The following is a 27,003-nucleotide window of genomic DNA, read 5'->3' as shown; positions in this document are numbered from 1 at the left end:
AGAAGAATTAAATTTTCAGCAACTTGAAATTGCTGTGCACATGATATATAAAGTCTTGAATCTTAAATATATACAGCGCGCGCACGCACACACGCACACACGCACACACACACACACACACACACACACACACACACACACACACACACACACACACACACACACACACACACACACACACACACACACACACACACACACACACACACACACACACACACACACACACACACACACTAACTGGATATTGAATAATAGTTATATATTGACCTTGAACTGAGCACCTCAGTTTTTCCCAGTAGTGTAAAGTAAGAATGATAACACACGGTTGAGAAGCAGCAGATGAAGATACAGTTACATTAATAAAAAGCAGAATGATACCAGAGACACAAGCTTAGAAGCTGAATGTTTTATGAAGAAAAGATACAGAGCAACATTCTGGGGACACCAGCTGTGCGGAATATCTGCACACAAATGAGAACAGATAGTGAAGCTACCAGTAAGAACAATAAGCATGATCCACTGTCATCCCAGAGGAAAAGCAGAGAATGTAATGAGAAGAAGAGGAGAAAAAAAAAAGGAGTCACAAGGAATGAATAGGTGAGGATTTGTAGGCAGAGGGGAAAACAGAGAAGCAGCTTAAAGGAAACTTTGTGCAAGAAAAGAGGTTATCAGGAACCGCCATGATGACGGTGTTAGAGGAGAACACCAAAAAGAATGTGAGAGAGAGAGGCGGCAATGACAGCTGAAGCCCATTGTTCAGGACAGAGTGGAGGAGGAAAGAGAGGAGTGGGCAGCTTGCGCGGAGGCAGAGAGAGAAAGGAAGAGAGAGACGGATGAAATGACAGGGTCTGTGAAAGCCCTCGTCTCTAATGTAATCCCTAGACTACTGCTGCCCTTCTCCACAGCAAACAAAGTAAGGAGTCCTGTATCATTACTGTAAAAACATCAGTGCTGCTCCAAATCAGCCGACACCAGGGCTTTTACACACACACACACACGCAGATACACAAATGTGAGCGACAGACGCACACAAAGGGAACCAGATGGTATTGAACACACATCACGACTGTTGCATTAGGAAATCTTGAACGATACAAAACCATCTTCCAATAATTCCCTGATTATCAATTTACTGAAAAAACACAAACAGACCTATTAAGATAAAGTTTTTGATGCACGTGGTCCTGCTCTTCTAGAGGCGTGACCACAAATGAATCCTGCGCTATGTTGAAGCTGACGTCTTCTGGATGGACTTAACAAAAACTAAATATGAATGGAAAATATTTCCACACTTCTCGCACGCCTACGTTCAGAATCATCCAATATGGAGCGGCAAAGTTCGATCCCACAACAGGTCGTTACTCGAAAACCACAGCCAAACCATCAGGATCCTCCCCTAGTGGCTGGCCGTTGTATTGATCATAGACCCTGCCATCTCCCTGTTAGTGGATGGGACATGGACCAAACCTAAAAGTTACAGTACGTGTTAAATAAATATAAATAAATATAAATAAATCTCGATAAGATTGTTTCTGTCATTTTAGATAGTTCTTATCACAATGATGTATGTATTTTGACTTGTGAATTTAGTTTTAATTACTTATTTGATGCTATTAAAACGAGGTGAAACTCCATGATTGAGGGCAGACCCTGACTCAAGATGGATCAACACTTGCATCAGCACTCCATGATCACCACAGGTTTTGGCTAAAAACAAAAGATGGCAGCATCTGTATTAGGAATAATTTTGGCTTCATTTTTGTACAGAGGGGGGAAAGGGGACGCGTCATCTGTCCTTATACACTCTATGCCCTGGACACATGGGAGGTGATGTACTTAGAGCTCCTGTGATCAGATTAACTCGAGGCGGACATCAATACCAGGTCTGAACAGAGACTAAGTCAGACAGGCAACTGTGAAGTGGAGTTAATGATGCAACAACCTACACTGTTCCAGCTCTTATCCTCACATCCTCAGTCTAACACCAAACACAGCATGTGTACGTTGAGTGTGTGTGTGTGTGTGTGTGTGTGTGTGTGTGTGTGTGTGTGTGTGTGTGTGTGTGTGTGTGTGTGTGTGTGTGTGTGTGTGTGTGTGTGTGTGTGTGTGTGTGTGTGTGTGTGTGTGTGTGTGTGTGCGTGCGTGTGTGCGTGTGTGTGAGATGCAATTAGCTGTGGGGCTGTATGATGTACTGGAGTGTGAACCAAGAACTGCATTGATTAATCAGATGCTGCCAGTGTCTGGTTTAGTGGATTACACTGCAGGCAGATGTTAATTTCATCAGCAAATTTATGACACATCAGCTCCGGGGCCTCGGGAGCCAGTCACCTTCAGCATCACTGACTCGACTTGAAAGCAGCTGTCAAGTGGCCAAATATGACTCAGAGGATCGGGTCGATCCGACTGATGTTCAGGACAATAAATCGAAGCGCTGTTTAAAAAGCAAAAAAGGTTTTATGGGGTAAATTTCAGCAATGCATCGGTATAACATAACACTGTAGTTTTATGTAACCATCTTAAAGGACAGTTAAATAATAGTTAAACAAAGTCAAGATACACTTTAGTGTTGCTGTTTTTTTCTATTATTCAAATGATTAATTACCATTATCTAAAGAGAGAGATAATGGATCATTGACATCAGAAGATTTTCTTCTTAACTTTGCTGCTTAACAGGTACAACAGTGTATGGGCAGTTATGTCGACCAAATCTGAATCAACCCATTTAAACTGCCAGTAACTGGCATTCCTCTAAATCAAAATGACATGTACCTCAACACCCAGAGGATGTAATTTCACCAAATCTGATGCACATGCTCTGGGGGCAAGTGATAGCAAAATTCTGATTATGATGATGACATATTGATTGATGAATGTGGAAGTGGCTCTCGAGATAATCAGCCACAACATATGAAGAAACCAATTGTGGAGCCCATCGGCTAATGGCTGACAATGTATTAGCCGATATTTTTGGACCATCGGTTGTAGACTGCGAATATCCTGGTCAAGACTCCGTTTACAGTCCAATCAGTTTCTTTTATCACACAAGTCAAACATGTCTCCCAAAAAAAAACATAAAACAGTGGTAATATTTGTGTGGTGGTTAAATCCAGACCACATTTTGACTAATCTCTATTAACAGCTATCTGCATATGAATGCAGATAAATCAAATGCTCAAATGTGATTGTCAAACTAGAGATGGAATCCATAAGGCCTTTCCCCTTGCCTACACACTCTGAATATTAACATGCCGAATATGTGTATAGAGATTATAGGACAAGAACAATATGATGGAAGTCCAGCTGCGTCTCCTGATATAAACCACTAATTGCTGATAATATATGTGGTGTCCAGGATTTCACTACATGTTCGGTAAATGGTGGACATGTCTCTCTCATGCCCGAGTCTATCGATAGCCTAATTGAATGACACTGTGACCTATGACTAGCGACTGTCACACATGGAAACCATGGTAACCACAGCAGTTTCTCCAGTGTGATTTCACACAAACCAGATACTGTGTCAGGATGGGCTTTTCCACAGGTCTGTTACTGGTGCAGGTGTAGTGGAGCTCATCATCTCACACTCTTGGACACATGTTGTAAGGTTAATGTAGGGCACGAGATGGTTTTCATACCTACAACCGCACCAGCTACCTCCATGCCTGTTTTATGTGGAAAAACAAGATGAAATAAACAGATTATATTTAATATAAAACACCTCCAGCTTTGAATGCTCCTTCGCTTGTTTTCAACTCAAACAACAGACTAGATTGAATAAAGGCCAATTACAGGTTTTCTACTTCTGCCAAACATAACACACAACTGTGCAAGAACGCAATGAAACATTAAATGTGAAGCATCAGTAAATAATGCACCGCTGTTTTTCTCTTTACAAACCAGGTCGTCTTCTGCAGTGTGGAACGGCGCTACGCTTCGTCTCCCTTCATGTTGCAGGAGAACTTGTGAGTGGAGCCCGGTTTGAGCACAGATGCAGCAGGTGAGAGGGGGCGGTGTGTGTGTTTATTTATATTTCACTTGATTTAGAATTGAATGGCCTTCCATTGATAAGTATTTTATGACTGAATCTCTTACATTATTGAGTTGGTTCTAAACAACAGCTGATGTTGACATTTTGTTTTGAGCATTTACTTTCTTTTCTTGGTCACGTTCATTTGTTCAAGGTATCAACAAAGTTCTGCCCTGTTGAAGATGATTTAATAATTCATGTGACGAGTTAAGGTCACTGGAGTCTATGGGGGCTGTTGACAATATTAGGTGGTAAAGACTTTCTGATAAAGATACACTGGTGATACTTTATTCTGTAAAATAATGGTTTTCATATTGCCAAAAAAACGCAGATACTGAAAAATTGTCTATCGTTCATGCTCTGATGTAAACTGTGCCTGAAGATGCCCCTTTTGTATCTAAATATGAAAGAAGAAAGAAAGTCTACAGTGCCTCATGTGTTGTTTGTGATTTATATTCTCTGTGCATTTCTGTGCATGTGTTGACGAAAGACAACACTGACCCACCTTTGAATTAAAGTGTCTCAAATGGGAATCATCGCCTCTCATGTCTGAATCGATCCTCACGACACACAGAGAAGAACCGTCTCCATTACATGAAGTCATCGGCTCCATGCACCAAAACAAGGGGGGTGTAATCTATCCTACACTTGCAGGTGCAACAGAGATGATATGGTGTCAGGAAGAAGCATAATCTGCAGACTCACCCTTCACTCACTTTTTGATAAGGTAAATGTGTTTTTAAAAAGCAACACAATGTTTCCACTATAAGTGTACGCACGAAAAAAAGGGTAAAAACAAGGGAAATGAACTGAGTGTGCAGAAGCAATCTGCATTAAGATACTGAGCACAGCGAATCTGCAACAGACTATACCCGTGAAGACAAAACAGCAGGAATAAGAAAAAGAAGAGCTGAGTGCAGGCAGATAAGAGAAGGAAAAGGGGAAAGAAAACAGAAATGGAGTGATGCTGAGTAAAGGATAGAGGGAGAGTGACATGCTCCCTGCTGCGACTCAGAGATAGAGGAGCAAGGGTCTTCATGCCCAACGGAGAGCAGAAGATAAATGAGAGCATGATGAAAAGACAGAGACGGATGAGATGTGAGGAAAGTGGAAGGGCTTTGGCAGTGTCCTTGTGAGCGGATGAAGACTGGGGGGGGGGGAAGCAGCAAAGACAGAATAGAGAAGTATAGGTGAGATATGAGAGGGAAAATCTGATGATATGGACAATGATGCAAATAATGATCATCATGCTGTGTGCCCTATGGCAATAAGTCGGTCCACTTATACCTCATGCAAAATTCTCACTGAGGAAACGTATTCCATCCTAGTTGACAAAACTGAGATCCTGATAAGGTCCTGAAGTAGACATTTATCTATGACCAGTGTTGTCATAACAATCATCAATAATAATGATGTGAATCATTATCAGAATAGGTTCTGTAACGAGTAAACAAGAATTTGAATAGAATATCAGCAACTCATGTAAACATCGAACTCAGAGAATAAGGTCAATAGTCATCAAACGGAGGGTGAGGTGAGGGGTTGCAAAAGCTCCACAAAGTCTCTTCTGCACCACAAACCTCCACTTTCCAACAACACGAAACTGAGCCTAACTTTTATTTGTTTCTTTACCAGGAACATGGGCAATGCCATTAATGACTCTGTACCATACATCCCATCTCAGTAGCAGACCCAATTTCCCCAACAAAGTTCTTCTTCCAATAAGTAACGATTAAGTAGGAGCGATTGGGATTGGAGGTGAGTGCTAGAGACAGGCTGAGGGACATACGGAGAGAACACTTATTGGTTTTGCTCTATTTAAAAGGGATTTGACAACAGAAGTATAGACTATTGCCTGGCTTACTCTTTAAATGCTGTCTACAGCCAGAACAACTTAAACATGTATGTGTGTCTGAATTTATGGAAGCATCCGTGAGACTAGTTGGATGTTATGAATGAGCTTGAAAGTTTGTCTATATGTGTTTGTATATGTTGGCAGAGCTGCTCTGGCCTGGTGAGATCGAGCCAGCTGAGTATCCGAGTCCGACATTAATCCTGTTACCTCAGGTTTGTCCATCTGCAACTCCTGCATATATCAGCCATCTCCAGCTGTCCCCAAATGCACTGCCCTTACTGAAGGACGCTGTTATACTTGTGCTTATAGCTTATTCTCCTAAGCATTATATACAGCCCTATGTCAATGCTTATTTACTTATATTAGATTTCAAATGTTAAGAAGACGATGGACAAAAATCTCCTGAGCACAGAAGCAGATGTGAAAACACAACTTCTCCTTTATTCATTATTAGGGCTTTATTCAAAGATAGTGTGTGGCCCACATGTTTTGGGTTAATAATATTAATTTGGGTTATGACTTGAAAACATTGATATGTTCAGAGAAAGAAGTACTTTCCTCGTACTGCCTGCAGCAAGTTATGCAGGTTTAAGCTCCTGACTCTTTTAGACCCCCCCTACTGATTCAACCCGGTCTTCTCTGATTGGCCATCTGGCCGTCTCTGTTGTGATTGATCAACTGCTTACAGCGCATGACACAAATGTCGGCCTCCTTCATTGTCACAAGCAAAAACACTGAAAAAGCTAGAGTGGATGTAAAGTATTTCATTGTATGAACAAAATCATTTTTTCCTAATTGACATGACTGTGGACGTGGCCTAAATAACAACTGGGTCCTAAGCTGCACTGACGACAAAGATAGACACCAAACACAGTGAGCTGAGGAGATGAGGTCATATACATTCTTCACCGTTATCATATTCAGGGACAAAGACTGATCAACCGTACAACAAACAGACAGCAACACTAAATTTAAAAAGGTGTAATTTCATAGGAGAGATGGTACAAGAGTGTGAGAAACAAGGTCAAGAACAGGAACCTAAGTCCTCCAACACACAAACACGCACACACACACCTTCTCCCCTTTTCTGAGATTCCATTGGGTCATGGTCTCTTGACTTAGAGGGAGGATTAGAACATTAGAACTTAATTGCAGCAATTTCCTCACCCAATGAGGCGGCACAGTGTAATACTATAATTAGTATTATCAATGAGGGCGTAAAAGTTAGAGCCCTGAGGTAGTTTGTCATAAGGCTGAATATACTACCAAACACATGGGTGGAACTGAGGGAGGCCACCACTCCTCACTGGATATAAATAAGCTGCATTTTGATACAAAGTCAAGTGAAAGGTTATTTTTTTGACTGTTGTAGTGAGTTTCTTTTCTCATACATCTCATGTATCTACTGACTAGTTCTGTCAACAACTAGCCAGATCAGTTGCGATTGCTCTGGTTAACAACTTTTTTGTTGTTGATTTTTATGGAAATTGACGGGGTCAGATAAAATGAACAGTACAGTAAAATAAATGTGTGAAATCCTAAGCTCCATGATGTTTACGACACTTTTTCCTTTAAAATAATCTTCTCTGTGATTCCACGCAGGACACAAAGTTAACTTTCTTAAACTCTGCTCCCTTTACATCGAGTCAAATTAAATAAAATTGAGTTTCAGGACAAGGGCTGCAATGTAAGAACCTGTAGGATGAGCATTATTGTCTGCATAAAATATAGGCTCATAAATCATCTTGGCAATTTGAAACAACCCTTTTCTTTTGCTTGTAAATGCAAACCTCCTCAGTGCTCTAGTGGATTTGGCTGCGACTCTTGGAACGGAGGCTGGGAGATCCAAGCTGGGTCAAACAGTGAAATGTGACATCCTGTGTGAAATCTACTTTGCCATCTTGGCAGGCACTGAAAGACCAATTTGTAAAATGAGACTCCTGAGTGGGAGATTACAGTCGGTGACTTATGCAGTTATAAAATGTATTGTGAGCATTTGTGCGAGGCTGCTACAACCAACTTGGCGCAGAATTCACGTTAGTATTTTGAGCCTTGTGAACATACAGCGTCCGTGACATGTTGGACAAGCTTTCATTTCTTTACAGTATTTATGTCAACAGGGCAAGTGCAAAATGTTACGTGCACGGGCTGTGTGGGCATTTCAGTGTGCACCTGCTATTATGGTTCATGTAGGTGCAGCAGCGCGGGGAAAAAATGGTATGGTAAATATAAATTGGCAGGTGTGATGAAATAAATTCAGTCAGAGGCAGTCACATCCCTTGTCTCACAGCTTTCAAACAGCTGCGCCGATCACAGTGATGCACGATGACAACAGCTCAACGAGAAAATCCCTAATGTTGATATATTGTACACCTCACAACACTAATTAAAAATATTGATGAATATTAGTATTTCACTCAAGCTCTTATCATAAACACTTGCAATCGTTACGTAAAATGTGACACGACATAATGGGTTTTAAGAAAAAAAACATGAAATGCCAATCAGGAATAGCGTTTGTATTATTGTACGCCCGAATTTTGCAGTAGCTTCGTGTCAGTTGCACCTGATTTAATGAAAGTAAACACAGCGAACGGCCGGGCATAACGACACTGTGCTCTGATGCAGCACTTGTCAAACCAGTGGGTGAAAATGTATCAACAGATTTATCAGCGTGTCCCCGCTGCCTTCAGATGGCTGCAGGCGTTTGATGAACTGAAGGAGAAAATGTTCCTACGGTGTGAAGCAGCTGTGAACAACACAAATTATAACTATCGCTCATACTAATCTATAGACAAATGCAGATTGATTTAGCATTTTCATTCTTGCTTTAAACACAATTCACATTATTTGTTTTCATGCTGATCTTAATGCCTCTATCGGCATTATCTTGGTGAGCTACACACAGATAAGCACACATGCGTGACTGAACACACGTCTCTCACACTATTCAGCTGTTCAACAGTGTAAAGATGACAGTTATATCTCATATCAAGAAATAAGATTAATATTCAATACAACTTCCTTCCTACCGCCTTATTGTATTTGTCACCTTTATTTAAACTGCCTGATTAGATTGCCTGATTGCAACATACACGTGTATATAATTGTACCTAAGATCGGGTGCATCCTTCATGTTTGATTTTTATATGATGTCATTGTTTGGCAAGATGCGTACATATCAGACACTGGCTGACGATCACAAGGAGGGAAGAAGTACTGAAGCAGAGCACAGCAGTGGTTCCCTGATGAAACCATTGATAAACAGATCCAGATGAGGAGACTCAGTCAGTAAGAGACATGTTTGAGGAGGAGGAGGAGGAGGAGGAGGAGGAGGAGGAGGAGGAGGAGGAGGAGGAGGAGGAGGAGGAGGAGGAGGAGGAGGAGGAGGAGGAGGAGGAGGAGGAGGAGGAGGAGGAGGAGGAGGAGGAGGAGGAGGAGGACATTTCATGTCTCTATCTGCATGAGACTGAGAAAAATCTAGTTGATATGTTTTTTCAGCTCTGCAGAAAACCCTCAGGTTTAAGGGTGTTGTTTCAAACAATGCTCAAGTTTTAGAGGTGAGTTTTTATTGGGCACCTTAGCTCCTAAAGAGTTAATGGTACAAAAATTAATTCTCTCCGATTCCACAGAGCATCTGTCTGATACAGACCGAGAATCACCTTGAACAAATCTATGTGAATGATTTTCTGCATTAGAATCTAAATAAGAAACAATATTGTTAAAAGATCAGGCTGAGGATGTTGTTGCTTTTCCTCCTGGAATGTAATTTAAAGCTGAAACGAGATTGACACTGTGCAGCATCATTTGTTCAGCGAAAGTGTCATTTGGTCTTTTTTATCCTCACAAAAATGGGAAAAAAATGTAATGTATTGTCCGGCTAAATTAATTTATTGATTTTTCCTCAAATCTTTAGTTTGTAGTTTTGGATGCAACTGTTTAAATTGCAGTTTGGTACAATTCCAACTTACTTTTAAAAAATAGACTTTACTGGGGAATGCTGAGAAGTAATTGTGAAAGCTGAGCTAAATGTATTTGACGCCTGTAAACCTCCCAGTGACAGTTTGCTACATTTAGCTGGACACCTCACTCTCAGTGGAATTTCTGTTTCACTACATTTATTGTGCAGGTGCCAGGCTTACATGGTCAGCTGATTATTAAAACATTACAATAATGTAATAAGATAAACATTATTAATTAAGGTCAGTTAATATCCCCTATAGAGACAGGAAGATTTTACACCCACCTTCAAGAGTACCTGACACGTTTGGAATCCCTCACCAGCCAGTTCCGTTGAAGTGTCAGAATTATGCCAACGGTTGATGTAATGTAGATTAACATTTTCCTCTCAGTCAATCATGGTTAATGGTTTACTTGATTCATCAATCAATCCAACCCTCCTGAGCAAATACTAATACTTCAATCATGTTGTCACTTGTCTGAAAAGCCGTAAATTTGAATGAACAGGGTTGAGGGTGAGGAAACGTGTGCAACAGTGTGAATCACAGCGAGGAGATTTCATCGCTCCCAGCACACAATCAACATCACAGTGATTGGTTATAATGAGCCACATGCAGAATGAAAAAAGCTTCACACCGGTAATTAAGATGCATTAGTATCAATTTAAAATCTGAACCGTCAGGCCAAAGATCGATTATTATCATCACTTGAATCTGACTAATTAACTCCCAATGAATCCAAAGAGCTGACAGGTGAAAACACTACACACACTTTTGGCTGCATCATCGTCGGATCTGCACAGCTGCAACATAAACACCACGACTGGCAGAGGCATAAGTGGACAAAATGAATCGAGCATTCCCTGTGGTGCACGCTCTTCATTTTAATATCTGGCTGCCTTTTATAACAGCAGGCTACAGTCTTAATAAGATGCTGCCATGGAAAAGCTTAATCAGTACGGGAACGCTAATGATAGATGTTCAGGAACACTCAGTTAACTCAGGATCATTAAAGGTCCTTCACACCAGCACAGATGTGGAAACATATTCTGGATGATTTCTGCTTAGGTGGAAGAGGAGCTACACAAGGCTGGAATGATTTGAGGTTCTAAACAAATAAGAGGGATAAAGGTGTAATAATTCCCATCCTAATGCTTGGAAGAAAATTATGACATTTCTTTCTGCCAGATGGTGTTTTGAAGAGTGGTTTGAGCAGGGGTCCTCAGGATTTCTAGCATGTCAGAAATGTTTGCAGACTGACTTTGAGCCATTCCAAAGTACGATTGCTCTCAGACTGGTTTGTGAGCAGGAATGTGCAAAAAAAAACGACTGGATTTACATGAAACTTGGTGGGAAGATTAGGACATGGCAAAAAAAAGAGAATGAATCCAGTAAATTGTGTTTTTGTTTTTTTAGAAGTTCACCAATTTCCCAGAGAATAATTCATCAATATTGATTAAAAACATTTTATTTATTTAGGAGACTGATGAAAAATGTGATATTCATGAGAATGCACAATTTGATGCAGCTAAATTGAAAATAAAGCCAAAAAAACAGACAGTGCCTGCTCACTTAACAGCTCCAACAAAAATGATGGGTGAATGAAATACTGGGATTGTGACCAGTCATATTGGCATATAGTTGATCTATTATACCTTAACTTAACTTTATTATTTATCTAAATGATGGTCCAAAGAACTTTCTTTTCATCTGCACTGATTCAACTCATAAATGGAATGATGAATCCATTTGCTGTACACAAGAAATAGTGCTTACACTGTATATGAACCCCATTCCTTTTGCATTGACACCCAACTTTAGCATAGACTTTTATATAATGACAAAATGCCAGGCCTGGTGTATAAGCTTGATAACTAATGCACAGGGCAGAGCCATCAAAGTCTGTCTATGCAATAAACTGTAGCTCTGAGTAACCCACTAAAATAAACGATCTCAGTGCTCAATTTCTTTGTGAATCCAAGAAGTGGTTAATTGCAGCATATTTGCAATCCTGCCATCCTCTAAGAGCCTACAACTCCCAACAGTCTCCTGGACAAATGGCCGTAAAGCTGAGAAGTGACAGAGATGGAAACTAATTTGGATCTCTCTGTATGCCTGAGGCAGCACAAAGGAGAATCTTTATATCTTGTGGTGCAAAATAACACTGTCAGCGAGGTCTGTTATTCAACAAAACCAAATTATGCTGACACTGATGGTCTGCTTGAGACTAGGAGCAATAATAAAGCAGTAATGGCAAGTCTTCATTACTGACGCTTTGTGTGGCACACAGTGAATTGATAACACACTGAAACTCATTTCCTACAAATATATACTTTAGGGACCTCTGGAGTCAGTTTGATTGTTCATTATAAATGGAATAATGATAAACTGTCGAATGACAAAAACGATTTTGTGATTAATTGGTAATTCATCAAAGCTCATTTAATATTTTTGTTCCACTCCAAGCATTGATAGCTACTGGGTAATAATCTAATAAATACACTTTGCTATCGTTTCCTTTGTTAAACATTGAATATTTAATGGGATTGCCGTTTAAGGTAACTAATTAAGCTGGATTGCTTATCACAAAATAATGAAAATTAAAGTCCAATTTCATCACTAATTAAGCGCTGGAAAAATATTTTCCTTTGCCTATGAGCAATAACAGCCACAGGACAAGGAAGTAATAGGTACAATTCCTTATCTTCCTCTTCTCAAATTTCAAAACATGAACATTTAATAGGATGCCCTCTCAAGGACTCTTCATCAGTAAATGTTTTACCGGACAAAGTTTTCTAATTGGAAATTTAACTTGACTGAATGGTGATTACAGAGGCAGGAGGTCAACAAGATATTTGTGATGCTGCACACTTCCCACTGGAATTTAATTTATCAATTCATATTCTCATTCTTATCCAAATAGTTGAAATTCATATTGTTAAGGAAAATGAAATAATTTCACTAGAATCTTATTTTTTCCACTGTTTTTCTTAAGATTTAGGCAGAGAATGGTAATTTGTCAATAATCGTGTATTTTACAACTATATTTGATAAGAATTGGCAAAATAAAGAATAATGTAATGGTAAAAATTGATTTGAATGTTTAATGTCCTACATTTGATTTTGTCTCCCCCAACATCAAAAGCTAAAATGGTAAAGAACATCTTTCATTGAGTCAAGAAAGTATATCAAACTTTTTAACACACCCAGCTTTCTATATTGCGGTCTAGGGAGTTTTTAGTTGGCGCTGCAGCCTCTCATGATATACAAAACACAGTATGTATATTTTTTGTAAATTTAAAATTAGCACCATCACCTTTACTTCTAAACTTTTCTAACTGTGACCATAATGTTTATTATACTATCATATCCCACCATCCCCATCACTAATAGCAGAAAAATAAAAACCACACACACTGAAACCAACTCATTAGCGTAATAGCCTGGAACCAAAATCTCATCAGTTACACATCCTGAACAAATGCTATAAATGACTGAAGTGAGCATTCTGTTCAAATAAATCGAAACTGCATTTAACAATAAACAGAGAACACAAAATGGGACATTTAAAAAGTGGGCGAACACCTGGGCTGCTGCAGAACAGCTGTGACAGAATTCAACATGTGACGTCATGCGTCTGATTGTCGAGAGGTGGCGCTACAGAGTGCGAGCAGCTTCTTGGGCACGGAACTGAATATGCTGTCTTATAAGGTCAACGGAAAAGAAAATTGCAAATGATTTGCAGTCTGAAAAACACTCCAATGCATAATATCACATCTGGGCAATATCACCATTCAATTATAAGTTGAATATCCCAGTTTTTCCGACATGATGAATAGGGCACCTTTGTCTATTATTTTTTCCCATTTCTCTCATCAGTTATTGGCAACTACTGACAACAAAAGCAGCACAATACCACATGTGTGTTGTGTGTAGTAAAAGAAAAATGAATACACTCAAGTGGGTGTGTGCTACTGCTAACGCAGCACAACAGACGGAGCACATTAGTGCTCAGTGGAGAAAGTCTTTGATCCCTTTTCTTGTTTGATGGTGCTGACATTGTAGATGAAGCACAAGAATCTAATGATACATTATGTACCGGGGCCCAAACACAGCGTCAGTTAACCCAGTCTGCCTGGAACACTCAGATCAAAGTGAGGGACAAATCAGAAGATGATGAGGCAATCTCTGACTGAAATGATAGATGAAGAGGAGAAGAACACAGAGCTGTGCAGGACACTGCCATATGAACCACCAATGCTCAAAGGTTGACCATTAAGATTTCCTGCTGTCTAGGTTTGTCTCATCTGCATAAATGAGACCAGACATACCACATCCTGCTGGAGTAATTCTTAATTAAAAGGTGTGGAAATATTTCTCTAAGCAGGACATGGGTTTTATTGGATGTTGATGTACTGAACACAAACTGTAGAGCTGACAAATACAAAAAAAATAACACTATTATTTTCAACTATAAACCAGCGTTATCCCTTAAATGTCAAGTCCATTGGCAATTGGTGTAATCAATATGTCGTCATCATAATAACGAGAAAAAAAGAGCAGTCTTTGCTGGTCCATTCCCACACATGTAAACAATGACCAAGGAAAGACTCTAAGGTCTGTTTCATCAGATACAAGCCGAGTAAATGAGAACGCTGGCTGAACAAAGAGTGTTTGTGCCTCTCATCAAAAGCTGCTGCTGCTGGTAACATTAGCAACCCTTCACATAGGACTGCAGAGACAGAGTCAGACATGAAAGAGATGGACTCCTCTTGAGTTGTAGGAAATCTAACACTAGTTCTTTCTCATGTGGAGATTCAGAGCACAACCAATTTATCTGGTGGCTGATGACGAATTGAAAGATATGTGCTTCTAACAGACATTTCAGTAAATAAAAACTTTTCTATAACGGAATAAAAATGTCAGGGTATATGTGCATGTATGTTAACAGTTAATGTTAAAATATTTTCATTCAAGTTCAGAACATTTAGTTGTTTGTGTAAGTTTATGATTAAACTGTAGAAAATGTCAAGCCTACGGTCCACTACTACTCTGCTCCTCCGTTTGTTTTTTGATTTGCCAGGACAGGAGGGATCAAGTAGAATTTGAGGGTGTAATTATTCTTTATGTACAGAGCAGCCCACATTTTAATTTAGCTTTAATATTGTCAAGCATGATTCACTGGCAATTTATCAACAAATACAGCAAATGTCAGATTTTATTGCCAGGGTGATTATTTTCCTAATTAAATAATATCTAGTGTTACAAAAGTGTTGATAAATTAACCTTGAAATTCAGTTCCGAGTCAATTACAAGCAGTTTTAAATCAATTCTATTTGAACAGAACATGTATAGAATGATTGAATGAAGATTCAAAAGAAATCCAACTGTCTTAAGGGACGAAACACCAACCATTTACCACAATGGATCTGAATCAGATCCAGCCTGGCTCCTTTGCTGCCATCTCTCCCACTTATATCCCCTTGACATCTCTAATATCACTGAATAGCAAAACCACTTTGTTTCTTACAGATTCAGCAACACATCTCAGTTTATTTTTAATGTCTGACAACAGATTACATAAACATGCATTAAGATGTGTTGGCAACTTTTAAGAGCTTTACCCTGGAAACGTCCTATTCATGAGTCTATGAAAAAAAGAAACAATGCTTCCTGCAGCGCTGGGAGCTGTGGCAGAGTCTCTGTCCTTTTAAAAGCAAATTACTGTCAATGTGCCTCATGAGTCAGACAAGGTCAGAACTACAAACAGGACAAAGAAGGCAAACAGAAACCACCCATACAACATAAAAATACTCTACGAGAGGAAAAGGTTGGAATGAGTGATGTGAATACCAGTGATAGGTGGGATAGGGTGGTTATTTCTCAGTTTTCTCCCTGTATTCAATCTATTCATCCTTTATGCAGGAATGCAGGTGTCCCAAAGGGAGCAGCAAATAAAATTCAACGAGGCAGCACAGCAACGTCAAACAAATATCCCCTACGGGCAGAGAAACTGTGATGAGACTGCTTGATTAGCAGCGGTCCATAAGTACATTGTGAGAGAGTATGATAAGGACAGATGAAGGGGAAAAAGGAGAAAAGGGACATGTCGGGTGGGTACTGAAGGCGTGTAAGGTATTCAATTATGGACAACTTGTGTTCACATAGGCAGAGAGCTAAGTTTTGGGTGTGAATTAAACATTTTAGATTCACTGGGCTGTTTTATTACCTTCACCGAGGAGGTTCTGTTTTCATTGCCGTATATACGACAGCAGGATTATAAAACAAACTTATGAGGTAATTTCCACAGGGGGGGGGGCAGGGCATGACTCAAGGAACAGCCGATTGAATTTTGGGAGATGGGACAATAGCCTTGGCAGAGGTATGCGCTCCGCGTGTGCTATTCTAGTTTAACAAATGTGACCAAGACAGGCATTAAGCTGCACTTTTCAAAGTCAAAGAACAAAATCCCCAGTACTTGGGTGATTAAAAAATATGTACTGGCATTCCTAAACTACCCTTAAAAAATAGTATTATACCTTCTTCCCTTGGCCGACATTCAAATTCAAACAGTACTTTATTTCAACGCAACAGGAAGAGCCACGAAAGTGCACAGACAGTTCCTGCACACACATAAAAGATAAGACTAAACAATGACAAATCTAAATATACAAATACATTACAAAATACAGAAAAGTCACGTGACGTGTCCTCCCACGGGTCACAGGTCACCACGGGAGCAGCATCTGGATCAGAGACATCAGTATGGATATACCACAACTATATGGATATATCTGCAGTAAGCCAACACTGGCATCTACATTGAACAGCCTCTGTATCCAGTATGACACGTCTCACTTTGATATTTAGTGAATAACAGCCTGTAAGCAAGTAAGCCCTCGTTTACTTAATTATTCACTGGCACTGCAGTGAAAGAGAAGCCAAGTACAGCAGGACTCGTGACCGTCTACACACACCTGCCTTGGGAAGGAGCTGGACAGATTCCAGTTTCTGTCAGGTGGAGTTTCAGGACCAGTGTTGTGTATAGAGGTGAGTCCCCCTGCTGTATACTTCTTTAGTATTGCTTCACCTCCTCCATCACCTCAAGCACGGTCATCTCCGGACATGTGACTTTTCCCATCTCAAGTTACAGTCTTTTTGCAGCGATACCTCCTGCCTTCACCTGCTGCCTCACCGGCAATGCAGTGGACCCCTAGAGCTCACCCTGCAGATGGTGGACACACACGCCAGGTCCTGATGAAAGCTGACTAAACAAAGTTAAATGACACCAAGTGCAAGGGCACCTAAAACATAATTAAGCTGTGGATTATGTTGCTTTATATGTTTTCATCCCATACGATGCATTGGCAGTCCACTGTCTGATTAAATTAATCAAAGTGAGGCATTGATGCACGAAGCGTTCTTTTATAAAAATGGTCTCTCTCGCTCTTTCACAACGACACAAACGTACATTCTTTGATGCACATGAACGCTTTTACACAAATATTCACACACCTGCCAAGGACAGCCGCCAGAAGGAAGTCAACTGGAGTCAATAAATGTCACAGGTCTCCTTCCTCATTAACTTTCTCCTCCAACTCAAAACCGTCTCACGGGGGCACACCATCCACTCGCGCACGTGGATTCATGCACGTACCCAAATGCACACAGACACACACACCCATTGAAAAGCAGAGGGAGGCGCGACTTTAAGTCTCCTCTTCTCTATTCCACTGGAGCAAGAAGTTGGGGTCTGGGCTGAGGTGATAAGTACAGTGGGATACTGCCCAACAAACATACACAAACACACACAGCACACCAACACACAAACACAGTCGCACAATGTCACACTAGGTAATAAATACAGCTGCATTTCTTTATTCAAACCCAAATGATATCTAATTTGTTAATTTTGCGAAGGCACTCGTTTGGAAGAGACGACACAGCGAGAGACACCAACATCATAATAAAACAACATTTCTTACAATGTTAAAGAGTCTTTACAATTTCAGAGCCTCCACAGACACTATGCACGTACATGTATATACATGCATAGTGTTGAAATGGTATGCATCCCACACCTTGACGCCATTTATGGATGCTCGACAATATCTATGCTTACATAAAGCGACTCGCAGCATGCATCTATGACATACGCATGCCAGCAGCTGTGCTTATATGATTAGATGGCACTCGAACTGAAAAGCTGCAGCAGCTAAGAGGAACATCTGAATTGTTCCCGGACTAAGGAGTGCATTGAATGACCACATTTCCTTTTGCTTGTACATTTTCTCTGGCCTCTAAGTGTATTGTCATTTATTTTTAAATCTTGTATCATAAGAGAGGATGTGGCAAGAAGAGAATCAAGGAGAGAGAGAGAGAACTCGGTAAAATGAAAAGAGAACATTATATTACTCCTTTTCAAAAAATATCTAAAATGACTACAGGACAAGATGAAAAATGTTTGATCTGACTCACCAGTTTCTTCCTCTTGTCCTGTTCGGTTGGTGGCTCCTCATCATCACTTAGCTTGGGCTCCTCGAAATGAGTCATCAACATGCAGCTGCAAACACAATAATAGTCACCTCAATATTAAAAAGCGCATATAAACCGGCACAGTAGGAGACAATTTCAGGACAAGATCAGCAGCACACGCGAAGGCACAGGAAAAAAAGACAAAAGTCTGAACCCGCTGGCTCTTCTGTGCACGGCACCGACTGCTGCTCATATTGGTTGATGATATGCATGCAGAGAGAATTACAAGAGAAACCTTTGTGCCCAGTCCAGAGTCTGTGTATGGTCTTTCATTTATTTTGTCCTTCTTACTTTATGCTCATTGTGAGTGGAGGTGAGGAAGGGGGGTAATCTCCAATTTCATATTACCTGGCTTTCACGTGTCAGCTTTTGATAATTTATTATCGGAATTTCAATCGGTTAATAATTTACACACAGATCTCACAGAGCTATGTAGCACTTTTTTTCACCGTGTTTAAACATCTGTCAGACAAGTTCGCTGTTAATTCTCTCGGCTCTCATGTTTCTCATGTCTGCCACAGCAGGGAAAAAACTCAGGTTAGTTTAAATGTAAATCTGAAATAGCTGTTTTTCTGCATTCACAGATCTCTGACATGCTCATGAGATCATTTGATAGAATAAACTGTATCCTATAAAATAGATGTGTTGCCGTTTAGTTTTACAGAAATATAACTATAAGGAGAACAGAGAACAGAAAACAGACAGACAGACATAGCAACTACACTACAAATAATTAGGCAGTTAGCAGCTGAAGAGATATTGTCAAGAGTTGGGAAAGTTTGAATATTTGAAGTGGCCAGAAACTCGACTCCAAATGAATGATAATGATGCTCCCTTACTGCTTGATCAATAAATATGCAATGGTTGTCCACAAAGTTATTGCTCTGAACTTAAAGGTCAATTTTAAAAAGCCAATTTTATGATCGGAGCTTGTTCCTTTTGTCCCCAAGGGCCCAAAAACTGATGGTGCAGATTTAAACTAACTATTGTGACAACTGTCATAACACGGTGGGGAGACTGAGTCACATTTTAGGCTTTGCCAAATAAAGAAAGATCCACATGTCTGTTTTGTCTTCCCCCTTTAAAAATGTTCTGTGCTGCAACTGAAACTCCCATTTACCAGTCATTTAGATTTAATAATCAAATATGACATATTGTCCTTGTAGAGTTCAGTACAATAGAAAGGAATACAATTTTGACACTGTACTTTCACGGTGCACTTAATTTCCAATTGTCATACTGTTTCCCTTTCATTCGTATTCCACACCATACTAGAACAACGCAGAACCACTTACGAGAATGGAGGAATAAAATGAAAGTCAGTTTTAATTTTAAACATTGCTTAATTTTTTTAACAAAGGAAAACATTACCGTCATTTCCCGTCTCAGTTTGTTGCCTTAACAAATAGTAAATTCACAGACATGTTTTGGCTCCGTATGAAGCTCAGCAGGGAACAAAAACAATTCAACACGTCGCCTGCAAATAAAGAAACACTTACACTAACCTTTCTACACAAATTTGCCATTCATTTCACACTGGTACGTCTTAGCAGGGCGCTAAGTGTTTTCGACAGCAGGGAAAAGGAGAGTCTGCACGCACGTTAACATCTTCTGAGAAATGGGTTCGATGCTACCGGGGCAGAGAGCGAGAGGGCAGAGTGATGGGGCAGAGTAAGTGTCGAAGGGCAGCTGTGTGTGTTAGTGTCTCCTTCCATAGTGAGACAGTGTTTTCTGGGCCATTTCACAGGCCATTATTTATCTGAGGAAATGTGTCCTGGGCCAAACCTCCACTCAGCCTCTCCTCCACTGTCATTTTTCATAAGTGAGAGCTTCTTTCTATAAAGTTTTAGCCTTGTTGTTGATAAATTCAAGCTTTCAATACAAATTTTTCAACGGTTTTCATACATCACGTGGGAAATTTGTCCAAATTACAATCTTACAAAGTAATTTATGCATTTTATGACCTAGCTTTGGCCTCCTGCATACTTACTCTTTGTAGGTGCTTGTTTCGGTATCTTCTGTCATGACATCATGCAGCGCCTCGACGGAGATGTTGATGATGCCGCAGAACTTGTCCTGGATCACACTGATAAAACACACACAGACGACACAGAATCATTAGCAATGAGAATATAATTTACCGGCTGTGAGTTTGAATGAGGCAGGATGAGCGGTGGTTGTTTGTCCGACGGAGCAAACGGTCATACAGGGTAACATGACAACAGTGTGCAACGGTGCAGGTTTAATCCTGATGAAGTGGCTGTCAAAGAAACACAAGGCCACCCAGAGGAAAGAGTATCCGGTGTATCAATCAACTGACATCCCTGGACCCATGTCCAGATTGTGCATCTCTGCGTCACCGTTTCACCTTTGGCTTTTGGAATTAACAACCACTTTCTATCCCTTCATTTAGTAAGAACCTTTTACTGCTCAAACAGAAAGGAAGGGTTATCAAAATAGAACAAACAATAATGTGGATAACAGTGCACTGAAAACATTTCTCGGTTTTTATGAGCTTACCAAAAAAAAAAATATGCTGCTTTTGCAATAATTAATCACATCGGACAGAGGGATTTTCCTGCTGTAATGGTAGATTTATTGTCTTGAAGCAAATATTTGAAAATAACTGAGGCGTATTGTCTTTAAACAAAGCCTGGTGGGTTGAATCTTTTTTCTCCACAGCCACTATGGTGATTATTTTCAGATAATATAGAGCTCCTCTAGCTGCTTGAGCCTGAGACCTTTAAAATATGCCCGCTCACAACACCCACCAGCCGGATGTGACATGAGCAGCAGTCATTGATAAATTATTTGAGTCATTCTTTAAGCACTGAGAAAGAAGTGGGGGTTTCCCATGACAGTAGGAATAAAGAGTGAGCAGGGAAAAAGCACAAAGTGTGAGTATGTGTGCGGTTTAGGCACTGAAGCATCAAAGCTTGTCGGTTCAGGTACATGGTGAGATAGACCCCGGGCAGTTCACTGAGCATGAAGTCTGGCAAACGGAATGGAAGATCAGTGCCTGGCGGACACACATGCAGCCAATAAATATAGATATTTCTCATATGGAGAATCTTTTCCATTTAAACTGGTGTTTACTCATCAAGACTGAAATAAGCTCCTCTCCTACATTCCATGAACTCTGGATATTTTCCTGAAATTATCCTAAGGGACTTTAGGTGAAACGCAAATGTCGATGTTATGTGAGTGATCCCAAGTGAGAACACGGCAGGAAAATGTCCGGAAAATTCACAGTGAACGAGTGGGTGTGCTGATGACGTCTCAAACCCCGACGTATGCATGATTGAAAAGAACAAATGTAAAAGAAAGAACTCAGGATGAAAAAGATGTGTAATATGATGTGAATTTACATTTTTTTTAAAACATGCAATACATCCAAGAGCTTTTGAGTCAAGGGCTGACGGTGGAGTTAATGTGTCGTTAGCAAGATTTGCACTGGGAAATTGAATATGTCCTCCTGCCTGCTCTATTCATCCCAATGTTCAAGCCATTTGCTGCTGTCAATAACATTCCTATATCAAGTGCTGAGTGCCGTGTGGAATTTCTTGACTGAACTACGTCTGCTTCTACAGCTGTGCCGCTCTGCACACATTCACCTTATTAGATTCACTCCTTTGGAATGTTACTGGATTTGCTTCTGAATTCAATCCAGTCCCTTACGTAAGGTTGAGGAGCACATAAAGTTATAGTGCTGAGCAATGACCAGTAAAATGTTATCATCTTCGAGTGTATTATAGACATGTTGAGAAATAGCAGCACAGTTAAACATGTGGCGTTCTGGGCATTTGCATGTAATGAGTGGGGTAGTTTAAAATTATTTATTAATTATTTTCATAACACTTTTACAAATTGAGGCCTGTAGGCCCGACAGCAAGTTGTTTTCAGATGAATAAGAACTGCATACTATTAAATCTGAGCTCCAGCATAAATGAGAGGAGGCAAATAAACATTTCAGCCGTTTTTTGATTGTCTGAAACACACAGAATGAAAAACTGAGGCAGGTACATTTTTAATAGTTTTTCATCAGGAACATTTCACATTTGGGAGAGGAATGTAAAATTCAAGTTAAACATGTGGTGTTCTGGGCATTTGTATGTATTGAGGGGAGTATTAAGAATTTATTTCAAATTATTATTATAACACATTTCAAATTGAGGCCTGTAAGCCCCATGGCATGTTATTTTCAGCACTGTGTTCTGGGACCTGTGCCGGCTTCATTACACAGATATGAATAAGAACTGCGTACTTGTATATCTGAGCTCCAGCATCAAGGAGAGGAGGCAAATAAATACTTTAGGCTTTTTAGATTGACTGAAAAATAAAGAAGGAAAAACAGAGGTAGGTACATTTAGGAGAGGCGTGTAAATTCATCCCTGATTGTCTAATAAAAGTCTCAAACTAGCAGATATAGCAACAACTGGATGCTGGCAACATTTTAAAGATGACTTATTACCCATTAAAACATGTCTGTCAAATCAATTTATGTCCAGCCCTAACATCTCTACAGTGATTATTTTCTAATCCCTGTCTTGTGCCGCTGCTTCATGCTTGTCAGTCAAATCAGTGTCATGTATAAAAAAACTTTATCTGAGAGCTGACGGGTTAAATAGAAAGACACACTGGTCACAGCAATAGTCTCTGTGTGGTCCTCCCTACAAAGATAACAGGCAGCTGCAGGGACGCATGAAACATTGACCAGTGAAGGGGCAACATTTTCTGGGAGAATTTCTGACCCACAATTTTCTGTTTTTCCACCCAGCATTAAATTTATCATCAAGCAGTATCATGATTTTCTTCTGTGTTGAGTCTACTCATTTACATAGTAGAGACTTTACTAGGTATTAAAGGGACTCTTACCTTTGTTGCATTTTTACACTTTTTGTGGATAAGGTTAAATTGGTATTAATAAGGTAATGACACTCTAAAATGCAAGACAGACCCACCAGGAGTTAAAGCAAACAATTATTTCACTCTCGTAATATTTAGTGAAAACTTCAACCAATAAAATTCTTCGGACCGAAGGACCTTATTGGCCGACAGACCTGTCTGTTTGCTGCATGGACATGCAGGTTTTCCGTCTGCTTCTTGTGGCGCATTCGGGCCCGCGTCATCAAGGCGCGTCCTCAACTAGAGGGTTTGTTTTGATTCCACGGCAGACAGTAGCGAGTAGCGACCGTAGCGACTGACGATGGCAGACCAAAGTGGTCCACGGCGTACTGAAACAGCCGCTCCCAGGGGGAAAAACAAAAGAAAAAACACCGCGGATGGGAACGAGGGGGTGGGGCATTGGAGGAAGGCGGGATGATTCGAATGTGCTGTAATTCTCAAATGCAACAAAGGTAAGAGTCCCTTTAAGTGTTTCAAAAGTTGTTTGTTTCCAAAAAATAACTTTTAGTAATTATGCCGTTTTTGCAGAGGACTGACAGAGCAATGTCACATGACTATCATGTGAAGCTACAAATTCAGCGTTCCTGATAAGTTTTGTCGCAAAAAAAACGCAAAGACCTTTGACCACTTGATCCTTGAGTGTCAGTGATGCAATATAAGCCAGATATAATGAAATACCCCCTTGTAGGGACTTCCTGTCTTGTGATAACGATCAAAAGACGTTTGTGTTTAATTTGAAGGGATTTCTTTTGAGCTTTCCTGAGATGTTGCCGTCAGTGTCTTTGACCTTTGATCAGCAAAATCTCATGAGTTCCTCCTTGAGTCCAAGTGAACGTTTGTACTAATTCCCCTGAAGCTGTTCAGACATATTGAATTCACGAGGATAGGAATGGACATGACGCCTCTGGCCCCTGTTTCCAGTATGAAGGTATAAAGGCAGCAATATTCCAGCTGAGTTTGTACATTCAATAGCGTTGAGCCTCAGTGATTTTCGATAAGTGGAAGAAGATGGGGTTAAAAAGTTGTTCAATTTGGTTTCAAGTGTTTCATTATTAAATTTAAGCCACAGGGTTTTAAATTCAAATCAAAGCTACTAATTAAAGGGAGAAATACTTGTGACAGCACTGAGGACTGACCCTTACTGACAAACAATTAAGAATTCAAAACCAGATTTCCAAAAGTATATATGTGTGAATAAGAGCAATAATTAAAAACCAATAGTTATCTCAAAAGGGAGAAGTTTGATTTAGTAGTGAACATTAGCTTGTGTAAAAATAGAAATGCACACTTGTGTCTATGCATGTATTAAATCTACAGTCAGGTGTGCTAAAATGCGTTAAGTCCTAATCTTTACTAGCTGGGAAACTTAATTTGTAACCCACTTTTAAGTTAAACCCACAATTTTAAAAATCGAATCAAAGATTTTGAGTGAATACAATAATCAATACTTTGATGAGACAAAAACTCTGGCAGAGGAACGACTGATTTCTCACGATATAGACATTTTACTCAGAAATTTTGAGAAAACACTTTCACAATGATGATCAGACAAAGTGTGAGCTCAGCAGATCCAGCTGATAAAGATGTGCATATTTATTTACTAAAGTTCATACTCTTGTTGAGTATTGGCATTTCATTACAGAAGCTTTGCCATTGAAAGCAAACTGTCAGCGATGATGAACTGTAACGGCAAAAAAACAGCTGACCAAGAGGTTCTGATGACTAAAGCAGTTCCTCTGGGGAAATGGCCTCATGGTTGTGCATGTTAAATACCAAATGAAACATTCTAGTGCTCTTGGACTGCGTAAAAATTTGTGCTGCTCAGGTTTTTCAAAGTTTAGATAATCGAAAAAGAAAAAAGACACATGAATTTAAGGAACTAAACTAATCATAAAAAGCAGGAATAAAAAGCTGAATAGCAAAGCAGTCATATGAAGACAGAAAGGTATCCATTAATAAGATATGTTGTTGTGCAACACAAAATACATGTTTGCCAAATAGATCAAAAAATCAGCCTATCACGACAGGAGACACATTTCAAATCAAAGATCTAACATTGGAGAGTTAGAAATGAAAAATATGTAAATAATACCAAACAAATATTATCCAGCAACAGGTAAAATCTCAGAGAAGGAAAATATCTTCAACAAATAAAAATATCCTGATAAAAATACTATCCGCTATGTTATATGATGTAATTAAAATAAATCATAGATGTTTGCAAAATTTCCTGTCATTATGATGGAAATAATATATTTATCAGCTAAATGGTTGATAAGACATAGGACTTTGACTGCCCATGATCTAAACTGATAGTTAGATGCTCTGCTGTATCGTAAGAGAAAAAACTATTAGATGATATTTAGGGCAGGACAATATACGGACACCCTTCCTACTTTAGAAAAGATGTTATGTGAGAAAGTTGATTAGTCATGCAGCACTCAACAAGCCAGGCCTGTCACAATCGACTGCTCTTCCACAACCAAGAGAGGGGGGCATAACAAAGGATTTCATGCCTGTCTCCATCTATGATTGCCATATCTGGATTGCAGAATACTGAGTTTCCCAAAATCTTGATAAGAACACGCACCACCATACAGTCAAGATGGGACATCACAAGTAAAGTTTATCATTGAAACCCACAGTGACTCGCTTTGAACCACTTCAAGAGAAGTGTGACTTGGAAAATGAAGAGGAAACTTTTAATGGCGAGTGAAGAGGAGCAGAAACATATTTTTTCTTCCTGTGCTCCTCCTGTCAAACTCCTGTGTAGATAAAGTAAAAGCTCCACAGTAGAACATGTTTGTAAGTTTGTATGTTAAACTGTGTGTCATCACTTGATTAGAAGTGCCCCACAATCTGTTAGACATCAGGTTTTCTCTCTTCAAAAGACACCACAGCCTGTAAACACCTTGTAAAGCATGAAACTCAGTCTGATAACACCACTGACTGCCTGAGCTGTGAGTACACAGTATGTGTATGTTGTGCCACTGTGACGCATTACACTTATTATGGCTTATTGTGGCTGTAGAGCAAATGTTAGTCATCTCCCACATACATTTTCAACAAGAACTTATATTGTCTGATGTTAGTGACACACCGTTCCAATCTATAACAAGAGCTGAATAAATAACTTGTCAAATGCGTCTTCTCAGATTCATCTTTGTGCCCTGCAGTTAGGAGGACTGATGAATAGGGGTTGATTTTATCTGCGATCATAAATGTTTCTCACCTGTTGTCAGATGGTAGAAGGGAAAGCAGAGCCAGCGACGACAGCTTCCTCCTTTCCGGCTGAGTGATGTTGTCCATGCGGTCGACCCACATCTCTATCACAGTGCCCAGCAACTGGCCCATCTGATGACAGACAGGAGATGGATACATGAGGCGACACAAACAACGTTCTGACAACCCCAAGAGACAGCAAACTGACAGATGATTGGTTTAATGTTTAAAAATGTGCTTTTAAAATGTCAGCAAAACTGACCTTCCCTGCTTGTTCTGCCTCATTTACCTCCCCTGCCTCCACCTCTATCATCAAAACACTTTGGCATGATGGAGACACAACACAGAGCGACAACTTTCGTCCCTTCTATATTATTCAGATTGAACAAGAAGAAGTGAGAAGCGACTCTAATCGCCAATTCCTCATTACTTTCAGGCTCATTACTTTCAGCCTTGTTCAGAACGAGTCCCTTTTAACAGGCAAAGCAGTTATGGCT

The 27,003-nt window shown here is 39.9% G+C and overlaps 1 protein-coding gene across 1 annotated transcript in view; it reads right to left on the bottom strand.

Annotated features, from left to right (window-relative positions):
• The window catches only part of ipo11 (importin 11), a 105,258-nt gene that overhangs the window by 2,957 nt on the left and 75,298 nt on the right, over positions 1-27,003 (bottom strand). The window contains exons 27-29 of the mRNA XM_061072058.1: positions 26,517-26,638; positions 20,370-20,465; positions 18,323-18,407 (exon numbers count right to left, since the gene is read on the bottom strand). Of these exons, the coding sequence (XP_060928041.1) occupies positions 18,323-18,407; positions 20,370-20,465; positions 26,517-26,638 (303 nt within the window). The remainder of the gene's footprint in view (positions 1-18,322; positions 18,408-20,369; positions 20,466-26,516; positions 26,639-27,003) is intronic.

The sequence above is a fragment of the Limanda limanda genome, chromosome 5, assembly GCF_963576545.1.
Source record: "Limanda limanda chromosome 5, fLimLim1.1, whole genome shotgun sequence".
Classification (NCBI taxonomy): domain Eukaryota; kingdom Metazoa; phylum Chordata; class Actinopteri; order Pleuronectiformes; family Pleuronectidae; genus Limanda; species Limanda limanda.
This window is presented reverse-complemented; position numbering and strand designations above follow the sequence as displayed.